This window comes from Ascidia mentula, chromosome 1, assembly GCF_947561715.1.
Source record: "Ascidia mentula chromosome 1, kaAscMent1.1, whole genome shotgun sequence".
NCBI lineage: Eukaryota > Metazoa > Chordata > Ascidiacea > Phlebobranchia > Ascidiidae > Ascidia > Ascidia mentula.
In genome coordinates this window covers 4,913,806-4,926,951 of record NC_138566.1, presented here as the reverse complement: position 1 = coordinate 4,926,951, position 13,146 = coordinate 4,913,806, and the positions used below count along the sequence as shown (strand labels likewise).

Below are 13,146 nucleotides of genomic sequence, written 5' to 3'. Positions count from 1 at the left end.
AAACGCTTTTAAAACTTGATGCTAAGATAATGTAACTGACCTCACAATTTAAACAGACCTAATTCCGAAAGCCCAAATATTTCGGCTTTTTTTTAAAATATCGTTAATCATACGAACAGTGCTACTTTTAATAAGAAACACAATTTGGCCTAAGTCCTGTTAACTGCTCTTTGGCCCACTTGCTCGCCGAAACGAATTATGGCGTACGATGACCTCTAATCGACCTCAGGGAATTCGAGCTTTCCCAGCCATAACTCGACTGCTTTGTTCGTTAATTATGTCTGTCACGCTCGGCGAGAGAAAGCTATCATAACATGGTCACACATACGTCAAAAGCAAAATATGTCCACGCTGCGTTGTCTTCGCGCCGGGGGTAGTAAATTTGCACAATGGGCGGCGTTCCACATTTTAACGACATTCTGTACGTTACGGATTCTATGGCAAAAGCACGGATTGATGTTTAATTTTTTTGCTTGTAATGTTAGTCCAATATCGTTAATAACAACATTTACCCGTAAAAATAATTAGGCAACACGCAATTGGTTTCAGCCACGCAACCTAGACCTAGATTACAGCTAAATTCGCTCATTATCCACAAATTCCAATAATTTTGTGGAGTCTCGGCTGGTTTGGGTCTGAGTGTTTCCAGGGAAGTTCACTCGAAGGTCATTCCACTAACCTGGCGCAAATTCGTTGGACAAAGTTTAACCACAAGACAGCATCGATGCGGTTTCATCCCAAACCACTTGGCAGCAGTTTGCGTAACGGATTAGCGCAAAAACAAAGCCCGCCACCCTCCCTCGGCCCTTTGATGTCACCTTCCTGCCTTGATCGTGTCACGTGGTTGCCGCCAACCAATAAGAAGATAAATAAACCACGCGCTTTGCGTTTCAAAGTGCCGAGGTGACTGGATTATGTCTGTTGAAAGCGTGTATTCCATCAAGTTTAAATTGTTATATATTGCTTATTACGTCATAATGTCCACGGGTTTACTGTGTTGTGGTTCAAAACCTGGTGCATTTTGCTTGAGTTGTTTCTTGTGTCAAAAGATAGAGAAAACAAATTTGCAGTATAACTGTGTAAATTTTAACATTTGACAATATCAAATATATCCAATACATTGATTAGTAAGTTGTGAAAAGTAGATAGATTTGTTGAAAATGTTTCATAAAGTACGCCACGTTTAAGTATAGAAGGAAGAAAAGCGAACTGAAAGTAGGTTTTCTCGTTCGTAACGATATTACCTTGACAGAAAAGCTGCTGCAACTGTAGCGAAATGCGCATTTCTAGTCATTTGGGGCAAGCGACCTGTTCACCTTTTCTGGAAACTTGCATACCCCATACACACAGCATGAGGCATAGCTCGAAATTTTTGTCCCGCGACAGGTGCGCCCGGCCAGCCACCTGCGTGATTCCCGCAGCCACTATCGCTCACGACGTTGTGCAAATGTTTATGTTGTCTGAGATTTCCGGGCTGATGAATTGACGAACACGCCATGGTGTTGTGAAATGTACGCCAGGCAACTTCCCGCCTCTTTTGCTGGTAAACGCTTTTTGTATTTATTTATTTATTAAGGTTTCGTTGGTGTTGACATGTGTTTAGTTATTTGCTCTCTTTGACAGTTTTGATTATTATTGATTTAATCCATAGGGTTTTAATTAACTCGTAAATAAACTTGTATCAAACCAAGCACCATTTTCATGCCAAGCAAAGTTTTGTTTAAAGTCGACAAAGAATTGAATAAGTCCAAAAATCATGACAGCACATCACAAACAATTTTCAGAGCCGGTTTAAAAATATCCAAGTAGTAGTCCTTATTTGCAGCTGTTGGCAAGATGAGCTGACGATTGATAAGATTTCTATCAGCGGGTGAGCCTTGACATATTGCCTGAACGTGGTCCTTGGGGTTCTCACGACTGGGAATAGTCAATTGCTGGCCGGGTAAGCTGTGGACAGACGGAAACTGGTCGTCTGCGAGCTTCACTGATTTTCAAGTGGCTGCGAAATGCCCGAGTAAACAGAACTACTCGATACTTTGAAACGACCTTGCTTTCGATAGAACTTTTTTCCGAAAATTTGACAAAAAATCTGGGATACCCATTAGAACAATTTCTCTTGCGTGTGCTTACGGGCGTTACATGTTTTAAAAATTTATTTATTAAAAAATAGTGGTCGCAAATGTCATTTTAAAAGCTTTTACAAAACCAACATCATACATTGGAAATGCGCATAAAAGCTCCAGGTAAACTTTTGTCATTTTAAAGATAAAGACGAATCGCAAATTTATCAAGATTATGCCTAAAATTTTACATTTGGGAAATTGACCAAAATACCCTCTGTTATCAAAAACACTTATTCCATGACGGGAACGTTATTAGCAAACGACAGCGTGATGCGGTAAGACATAATAGTACATTGTTGTGGTTCAAGTGCAAACCTGCCCTAATTCAAACCTTTTTTCCGATGTTAAATAATCTTTTGTACGACCAGAAGCGTACGATTTCACAGAGCGATTGATCTGGGGAATGTTGGTTCATTTTTCATGTCGATTTTACAACCGTTTGTTGACATTCCAACCGTTTCTATTCAAAAAGGGGAACCCAAATGTCAGTATTGTGTTTTGACTTGACTGCAGGCCATGTTCTGCTTGATAAAACTCGCTTTAATACCGCTACCTCTAAACTGATTTTGTTCTTCCAATACGTCACGAGGGCTTTAACATTCATAGGAGCGAGCAAATATAGATTTGGTGCAGAGATAATTTGACAAAGAACTGCAGCATTCCACTGCGGGTTCTAATTTTTTTGTGGGATCCGATTGCCAAGCGCATATGGGGGTAAGAAACTTCATGCCCGACCACAAAAAAAGCGCAACCTCGTTGAAAATTGCCATCTGCTGTGTCGTGTTTAAAGTCTTTATGGTTTGTTGTGTTACATTTTTTCTACTGTTGAACCTTTACCTCTTTTATAGGCAATTCGTATGTTGAATCAAATATTTTAGAGCCTATTTACTGTTTTTTTTGTACGGACCTATTCTCTGCGACTGCTGCAATATGATAAGTTTAGCACTTATAATATGGCATTGTGTGATTCATAAAGGCAACCATAATAATAACAGACTATTTTCAGTTAACAATTTAGTTTGTGTAAATCTGCAGCAACATAGTGAAAAGCCAAATGCTCCAAGGCAACCCCTACGAACATTTCTAACCACAGTTCAATCGGCTTTGTAGGGAATACTACAAATCCCTATTGTCAGAGCCGCTTCAAACACCTCCAGGTTCCAAATCCACAGCCACATCTCGCTAACTTGTTCCAACAAGGACAAAGTCAACATCGAACCTGAGCGACTCCATCAATCTTACCTGCGCCGCGAAGTCGCTGTAGACCAGGAGTAAACGAAAACGAAGCAGAACGGTTTTGATTCTGATCTGTGGCATTTTGTCATCGCTACAAGGGGCGGTTTGTTCGGCCCGTTGAGCGAAAGAAAAATAGTCCGCTCCGGCCGTGTTAATATTTGTCTTGTAGGCCGAGAAGATCTTTCCGCAATCAGCGCACTGGCGGCAGACAAAAAGCTACGTGCCACTTTTCGGCGATCAGTCGTTCGAATTTTTTTGTGGATTTCATTCCAAGCTCTCGGCGGCACCATTGCTTTATTGTGGATTTTCTCGGGCCCCGGTCGACGTCATAATGAATGGGAAGATAAGTGATAATCGCTCCCACCTTCGGCTGTTGTTAGTAACACAAAAGATAAAAGTTTCGTCTTAACCCCCTTTATACAGGAATTCACGCCTCGGTTAAAAAATATATTTTCTCTATAAAAAAAGCTTCGTCGTTAGACAATTCGTTACTGACGCTGCCAGTGATATTCTTAAGACAAGAAGGCTCTTCCGCAAACCTACTGAGACATTTGAGAAGCCTTTTTGTATTCTTGCTTCATCAACTTTTTGTGATAAAAATATGAAGAAGAAAAAAACAACACAAAAAAAGATCGAAGGCCTGCGTGGTAATTAGCTTGTGGGTCCACAATTCTACGAAGGTCGTTGGATGGTTTCAAACGTTAGTTAAGCAAACGAGCGCACCTGCCGTATGGGGCATCCATGTGGTTTGCAACTGTATCCATTTGAAGGGCCCCATACTCCCTTATGCAATCCCTGCACCCCTTCATGAATCACGATCAACCCCACGCTGTTTCATAAAGATCAAAAAGTCCGCAAAAACAACACGGCGCGATCAGGTAACGTTCATAGACCGAGATTCATTCGACCTTCGACCTTCTTGTTTACGTCGCAGATCTGGTGGGGAAAGGTGATATGGGGGTTTGGGGCCGATAAGGAAACGGCAGGTGCGATGCATAAGCACTCGAACGTTTTGTGTGGGAAAGTTGAATTGGACGGCATATGACGCCTGAGATCACCCGCGGTACAAATACATGCTGGGACATGAAAACTAGTGGTTTTAAACGAATGAAATCAACTGTTTCCCTTTTGTTTTGGTACAAAAAATGATTAAAATATGTCAACATTTCCAGCACTATGGGCCAGTCTCCTTATTCTCAAAATGCATTATTGACAATGAAAAGTTGAAGTGGGAATTTCTTAACAGATTGTATTTAAAAGTGTACAGTTCTTTGCGAAGGGGTTACCATCGCAATTGGTTGACGAGCTAAACGTATATAGATTTTATAAGATAATTGTTACGCTTGGCGAGAAGCAGATTGATTTATCTTTACTATTGTGTCGAAATCTTACATTAATGAACTTCGATCTCCATCTGCTGAGACCGTTGGAAATTTTATAGATTCCGCTAGGTCGCGCCAGAGTACAGCGCGTAAAATGATCTCTTTCTTGGGAAGTGGAATAGATCGGAAGTGATGTACAGAACAACCTACGTTGGAATCCCAGAGTCGTAGAACTACGAATAAATGGCTCAGGTCGCGTGTCAAATACTCAACAAAAACCAAATGGTGTTCTAGTTAGCTTGCAGACTCGATAAACAAATGTTCACACAAACAAAAACACAAAACAATAAACTTTACTTCATTTAAGAAACGTAAAACTAAAGACATAAAGAATGCCGTGACAACAAAACCGCAATTACTTGAAAGCTCTTTTTGTAATTCGATATGTTTCTAAAACCACCAGTAACGACATTTTTATGAACAAAAATGCACAATAGGTCAAAAGTTTACGTCTGTAATTCGAACCCGCCAACACTTAAAAAGCAAGCAGGACGTACACACTGTAAACCACACACTTTTGCAGTTCATATTCAGTGTCGGAATACTTACATAGAATTATATATTAATTTGAAAATGCAGAAAACACTTGCTTGTTGTCTTGCAGTCTCATGACAGGAACAACTTCGCCATGCTGACATCGAATTCGCGCGTTTTTTTGCGGCACGCGGCCTGTTTCCCATCTCTATCTGTGACGTCACACAAGCGCTGGGAGAAACTGCCTCGAAGGGCTGAATAGCAGCGTGTTGTGTGTGGACGGCGAAACTGCTGCCGCTTGACTTGTGTTTCAAGTTGGCTTCTCGCAGCAGCAAACTGCTCAGTGCTCGCAGTAGAGTTTGACGTGCTAAGAACAATTTCTTTAACTTGCCGTGCCAGTCTCTGGTCTATGCCTATAATGCTTGCTGGTGCACTGTTTTTGTAAGAGACTGACTGGTAAATAACTTTATTATAGCACGAGCTTTCGCGAGCTTTATCTCGCTTCTTCAGGTGCAGTAAAGCAGTTTTCCAGTTATTTACCTGTCAGTCTCCTACAAAAACAGTGCACCAGCAAGCACTATAGGCATACAAAGAACATTAGTAATAGAGTGCAAATTTGCTCCGACATTTAATGTACTTAATTTAGTTTATCACGCGTAACGCATTACTTGATAAAAGCTTGTATAAACTGCTTGTTATTATAGGCTGCAGTGGTATAGTGTGGTTTGTTAATCGTCAGCAAAGACCTTGCAGTTTCATGACATTGAAGCGTGCGTTATCTCATACAGGCAAAGCCGTTTACTAATAAGTGTAGTGTAGGATGGGGTATCTAAACGGTCGTTGCGTACAGGATGTCAAGCCCTGAAAGTGAATTAACGCGGTTAACGAACAGTGTTGCGGCTTTTCCCCTGACAATGTTGCATGTTTACTGATAGCCTTTGTACAAATTTTGCAGTGTTTCTTCATGAGCGTAGATCGTAGTCGTGTCATTTCGTAAAATACATTTTACGTTGTAAATTAAGATACAGTTTGAGTGCCAGTGGTTTGATGAAAACAAAGCAGTCTTGAGATTCAGTATTTCGATAAATTCAATCGATTGAGGCGGACAGCAAGGGAGACACTCACTTCCTGGCGCTGTATTAGTTATTGATCACTATATGCAAGCAGAAACCATGAATTTATATTCTGAGTGCCTTGCACCACGTCTTAAGATCTTTATGCAACCTAAACGATGCTGCATTCGTATCAAAACATAAGTAAATACATTTGTAGTTGATTATTTTTTTTCAAGTGTGGGTTAATTAGGATTCTTAACTTAAATATTATATCCGTCGACAATATGTGGCACTGAAGGTGCAAACGAGTCTGTTGACCAGGAAATCGTATGATATCAATCACACCGACGGGACGCATGCAATAAATGTTTCACAGGTCATGGTTTTATCGCGTTTAAGATTGCTGTAAATTAGGGAAGTCGTTCTTTTTTGATTTTGGAATCTCGAAGAAATTTAATGGAATAAACCAGAAAGATGATGAACAGAGATTCCGTTTACAGGTGAAACTCCAATAATTTGTTAATTTGGCAATCTGAAGTGCATGTTCCGGTTACTTTGTACTGATAAGATGTTTTGTCGAGAAATGCCAACAGCGAGATTTTATATCATTGCGAATAAAATTTGCAGACTAGCCATCATATCTTGTTACGCCAAGTATGATGGAGATAGTCAACACCTTTACGTACGCACTTTATAATTACATGTAGTTTTTTCGCAAGGAAATCACCTTTAGATGGGCGCCTAAATGGCTATATTGTTCTGCATGGTTGTTTTTTGCGCATGATGTGATTTGGTTTTGTATATCAATTTAATGTAGAATGTGCGTATATGTATGGTTTATGCAATTTTTTTGTCAACATACTTTTGATTTTCCAAACAATCTTAATCACTGACCTGTTTTTTCAGCCGCCGCCGGGCGTTCATGAATCGCACGTGCTCGGGGTATCTACGAATGTCGATGGGAGGATCACGTGACAACATGGAAGAAGATGTGGACGATGCCAGTTCGGATGCGGGATCGATCAGGAGCACAGCAAGCACTCGGAGCTGGAGGAAGACAAGGAACAGGAAAAACAGAAGAAATCGACCTCCTCTCGAACGTGCGCAGAGTCTCTTTGGTGACGCAACGGCTGATCACATGAACTTTAACCTCAACCGCCCAAATATCGACCCTTTCTCATTCGGGTTACGAAGGTGAAATTATGTGAAGGCGTAAAAAAATCAAAATAAATGCAAAATACCAAACTACCTGGGCTTTAACATTTAAGCTGCTGTATTGAAAGTATGTTAAGAATAAAAGATGCAGTCGAACCTCTGCTATGCACTGATGTAGCTTCTCAAAAACCATAGTTCTTAGCTGGACCATTTCCGCCCACATTAATATGTTTGTGTATAATATGTTTGTGTAATTTAAATCAAAAAAGACACCTGAATAGATGAATGTACATGCAATTTTTTTAATGGATCTGCCATAAAACCCATGGTGTCAATAAAGTTGCTGCTGGTCTGTTAGCTGTAGCCTACATGGCATAGCCGTGTTACCACCAAAGTATAAAAATCAACAACAATCTGTCAGATATATGCGTACAAACCGCATACGAAGTACCGGTTACTTGCAAATTCGTAAAACTATTTCTTATATTAATACTATTGACGTCAATAAATGGTCCTTGTGGAGGTAACCGCAGAATTAACCATGTTGAGTTTGCCCAAATGTACGCCCAGTAGAATTATTAATGGTTATATTTAACCACAGTTTGTGACCCCTTCGATAATTACAATTTTCTAATTCAATTACAGTCTGTCAATCCAATTCGAGGTCTATTTGTTAGGGATAACGTGAAGCGGCGTTTCTGCTTTTATATGAGCTGCTTGCGTTGTTTTGGGTATTTTTGTTATTGTATAATTTCAGCGGAGAAATGTTTACATTTCGATTACGTCGATCCACTTTGTTACGTCACAACGTCGCGTATTTCCTAAATGCGGTTTTGTGTTTAGTGCGTAACAAATACAAGACATCACAACAAAATTTCAATTAAAATTGTTCCATTGATTTCGTCCACCGGTGACGTATCAGTCACGTGATGTATGCTGCATGAAATCGCAATCAGGCGCTCTGATTTGTTCATTGATTTCTTCCTTTCATTTTTCAGAAACCAAAACACGACTTCCTCCGACGCTGGAAATTTTGCCAATGACCAAAATCATTTCCGCAATCGTAAGTCGCTTAATAAGCAATTTTTAGTGCATATTTTTTGCAGTTCAGTAGGCCTTATGATATCGACCCAGTAAAAGTATAGTTAACAGACCTAACGGCGAAGCAATATGTCACTTATATATTGAGCCATTGCGTCGGTCATGCTAAATTACTCTGGTGACTCGTGCTCCAAATTTGGCACCCGCAATCGATGGCATTTAGTCCTCGGTATAATTTTACTGCTCCCAAGCGAACAGCGCCAATAAAATCAAGTGTGACTGCACGTAGCGTAGTCTGGGAATGCTGAATCCTTGCATATCGACCCCATGGGCCATTTCCGTCTGTGTTTTCCGAAGTGGAAGAAGAAGCATCCATTTACGGTTGTGGTGGTTTGTAAGAAGCAGAAGGAAAGGGATGCATAGAATGTTCGGCTTAGTTTGTTGAGAGACAGAAACACGTATTCAGTCTGAGGTCGCGCGGACATTACATGTGGTTTAGACAGGCGAAGGATTTTAGCAAACATCCGTAGAATTGTAAAATTCCATCCAAGACTATGCTTGTGTTGTTACTTGAAATGATGAATTGATTTGCTTCTAGAAAGCGATCTTTTCCTTATGGATATTTCCACACTTAGTATAGTAGTAAATATGTCTGTGAGCGCTAACATTGGTGCAAAAAGTACTTGGTTTGACCTGTAAGCGCGCGGAAGAGAAACAGTGCAAAGTTATAGAAAATGATTGTGAAAAAAGTTGCAAGCAGGAGGTAGTGCAGATGGTAAAATGTTTTCATATGTAGGCTACATCTCGAAACCTATGTGCCTTCCCATGTTCATTCAACCAAAAATTTTGCAAATCTAGCGTCATCGCTGGAATGAGATTCATCTACATTTGTTTCGTTATGGCTTTCGCAAACAACTTTAAATTTTTTAAACAGGAAATTTAGAAAGCTCTTCGTCAGTCGATTCGGACAACCTTCGCCAAGACGCACTGGAGCGTGACGCTGATTTTGACGTGCACAACGAGTTGTCCACCATCGCGCAATCACCTGAAGCGTATTACTCGTCATCATCACTGGATACGTCATCAGATGATGACGAAACAAACACGGAGGAAGTAGTTGACACTTACGCTCGTTCACGTGACCACAAGGACACACATGATTGGCTGATGACCGGATCATTCGGGAGTAAAAAGGAGTTGCCTAAAGAGGAGAAACCGCTCGTTCCGCGATTGAAAATTGTGGAGAAGTCCAAGGTCTCTAACCCAAGGGCGTAAGTGTACAAGTTGATGACTTGCATATGTGAATTAGCAGTATTATCGTTACATGTTAACTTTTTGTTGGTTGTTGACTTTTTTTGGCCATTGTTTTCAACCCACACTTTGCCTACACATCCTAACTAATTTAATTTAACATGTATACCATAATGTATTTCGTCTCAGTGTTGAAGTGGACAACGAAATAACGTACGACTGGCCATAAGCCCCCAAACTGTAACAACTATCAAGCAGCTGTGGTTTTAAACCAATCTTTATTTGGAACACAAATTGTCAAGAGAATTTCCACCAATCATTTCTTGCCTTTCTAGACTCGGTATACATCAGGGCTTGGTTGGATCCGGGCTCAACGACCTCGCAACAATCATTAACGACGAACCCTCGCCCAGTATGGACGAATCCACGCTGAAAAACTCGACACTCTCCATTGGAGAATCCCCAATCACCGAAATTGTGGCTCGCCGTGGTGAAAAAACGAGAGAGTCGGAGACTGAAATGAAGGAAGGAGTAACGAGAGAAGCTTGGGAAAAAGGCAATTCGGCGCTCGAGAGAATGAGAGATGACGGGGAAGAGAGTTTTGGAGTTTTCTGTGCTGACCAAGTAAAAATGTTTATTTAATTGTGATGACAAACTTGAAAAAACAATCACATCCTGAAGCCAATATTATGAATGATATAAATACTATGGATTTTGTGTTCACGACTTATCAAATTTGAACGCAGTTCTCGCACCTCGCCGAAGATGCGAAGGTTGCGAGTTCGACTCCCAGCGACACCAAACCGCCTTCACTCAACGAATCTGCGATCCTCCGACCTCTCATGAGCACCGGGGACCCCGAACATGCTCCTGGTGGCTTGCCTCCCTGGGATCAATCCTCAAGTGATCCCTCATCTTCATCAGATGTGAGACTCTACTCCATCAATGATCTTTCCCAGGATTTTGAGGCTCGTAATCAGAAAACCGACATTGAAAGTCCTGTGAATGTAGCGAAGAAAATCGATCCGGTTGTGAAACTGCGCGATCGAGATATGGGTGTTGTCATGGATACGGATGCCGCGGACGAAGAAAGCCGTTCTTGTGCTGACCAGGCAAAGGAAAAAACTCATGAATTGGATAACGTTTCAAATGGCTTGGATACACCTCCAGGTTGTAGTATTCCTGATTGTGATACAACTTGCCAGGAAGCGAGTGGTGCAAATGAAGTAAACAAGATCTCCAGCACATACGATGACGGAAGCGAAAGAGTTAACCTTATTACGAATTCCGCCAAACACCCGGTTGAGAACGATGTTGCTCCTATAAAATCCCCCGCCTCCACCTATGAGGAAACTTCCCCTAAGGCTGATTCTCCCAGAAACAAACTTAAACCCAACCTGGATTCCAAGATCTTCTCCTCATCCCCGGAAAGAAAGTCTCCCGACCACACAACACCGCCAACCACGTCGCCGCGTCACAGTTTCCGCCACACAACACTAGAGGTCGTCATTGAGGAAGAGCCGCACGCGGTAGAAGGGGACGCCTCCAACGAGGGGTCCAAGAAGAAGCAGAACGCTTTCGCGGAAAATCTCGCCGAGCTCAACATGGACGTGAGCGAAGAAAGTTTCTTCGAAGACGAGATGAACGCTCGTTGCCTGGCAACGGTCACAGAAGGTTTGTGAATCGGGAATTGGTATGGAAAACACACTAACCACCTCCGTAACCAAACGGGGTTTACTATAGGTCACTTGTGTCGTACCGCGAGACATGCAAGAGTAAGTGAGATAACTAAAAATATACTTCACAAACAACAATATATTTGATATAAACAAACTATTTTTTGAAAACAATCAGCTTTTTTTTGATGGTACAAAATGAGTGACAATTCAAATTCACACGTGAAAGTACTTCTTTGATGGATCGAATAAATTTAAAGCGATAAATTTTACCTGTTATATCTTTGGAACTTCATGGAACATCTTTTAATTATAGAATACAGTTTGTAAGACTGCGAGATGAGGTAATTTTGAATGTTATCAGAACTTGAGGCAGCCGCCGTCGATGACGACACCGCTCTTGATGACGTGGAAGAAATGTTGATTATGGAGGACGAAAAGAGCAGTTTGAACGGGAAGGTGCACAATATCGATGGGACATTGACCGATCAAAACAACTCTACTCTTACGGTAAATTGTTTGTGGCTTTACCTGTTTTGATTGAAGGGTTTATAAGGTTTTCGAAATCATGATTGCACAAAATGTTTCACTGTGTACGGATTTTGTGGTCAAAATCCTAAAACAAACAGGAGAGTAATATTGAAAATATTTATATTTTTGCAAATGGATAACAGGTTACGCAAATTTATGATCGTTCAAACGCGATATTAAGTAACAAGAGCCTTTTGTTTGCAAACAGTCGAGCGCCATAAATGAAACTGACGGACTCCAAGAGCAAAAGGTCATCGACAATGCACCCTCTGGCGCCAATGTGCGGCGAAAACGAAGCCTACCGATTACAACAAGTGACAAATCGGGCTTGTGCAGCTGCTGTTTGGTAATGTGATGAAAATGCCCAGTATTACATTTCACGCTTGGTACTACAATCGATTTATTTTTGCAAAAATAAATTATATCGTTGTTGTGGCATTGTTCTTTGTAACGACACTCCTGACACCGCGCTGGCGATACGTTAGATCTGTGCTACTTTTTCAATCACACGTTTAACAATCCCAGCAATTTCATCCACTAAATGTTGTAGGCCTCAATTTCATTTGTGGTATTTTTTTTAAGAGGTGATCTCAAAGATCGCAAACAATTGACTGTCGCATGGTAAAATAGGGAAAATTCTTAGAAATGCGGACAGTTAGTCTCAGATGACAACATGGCACATATCTGTCAACAGTTATTTGCAACAAACACGCACGGTTTTCTGTCAACAAAACAGACGACTTCGTAATCAAGTTAGTGATCTGTTCAAACGAAATAGAAAGAAATTCCAGGTCAGCTATGCTTTATGCAAAACAAAATTTAAATCATTTATTTTTGTCCATTATTGATAAAGTATCCTGTTGTCCTGAGAAATTTTTGATGTAACACACGTACCAGTCTGCTTTTATTTCAGAGAATCAAAGCCAACACAGCTACATAAGTTGGCTTACCTACGGCGCTGTGCACTGACGGTGTTACTGATGTAGTAAACACGCGGTTTTTGCGGCAAAAGAACCAAGCATGACTAAAAAAGTCTTGGTAAACGGCACCCAACTGCCTATGTTACATTGTACTCTGCTTCACTTTGGGAGATTTCTGAATATTCACTCCAATCTTTACAACCGAAACTTGCCCTGACTTAATTACTTATCAAATCCTAATGAAACCTTCGTATGCTCAAAGCATCACTCATACCATTACAAAAGCATAAAAAGCACACATT

At 40.8% G+C, this 13,146-nt stretch overlaps 1 protein-coding gene across 1 annotated transcript; it reads left to right on the top strand.

The window, feature by feature from the left end:
- The first annotated feature begins 6,644 nt into the window (after positions 1-6,644).
- LOC145908143 (uncharacterized) lies at positions 6,645-12,301 on the top strand. Its single transcript, XM_082995340.1, has 8 exons — positions 6,645-6,770; positions 7,177-7,464; positions 8,424-8,488; positions 9,401-9,737; positions 10,053-10,341; positions 10,464-11,391; positions 11,758-11,903; positions 12,133-12,301. Exons 1-8 carry the CDS (start codon positions 6,745-6,747, stop codon positions 12,277-12,279), a joined length of 2,226 nt encoding a protein of 741 aa, XP_082851466.1. The 5' UTR covers positions 6,645-6,744; the 3' UTR covers positions 12,280-12,301.
- Positions 12,302-13,146: the final 845 nt, after the last annotated feature.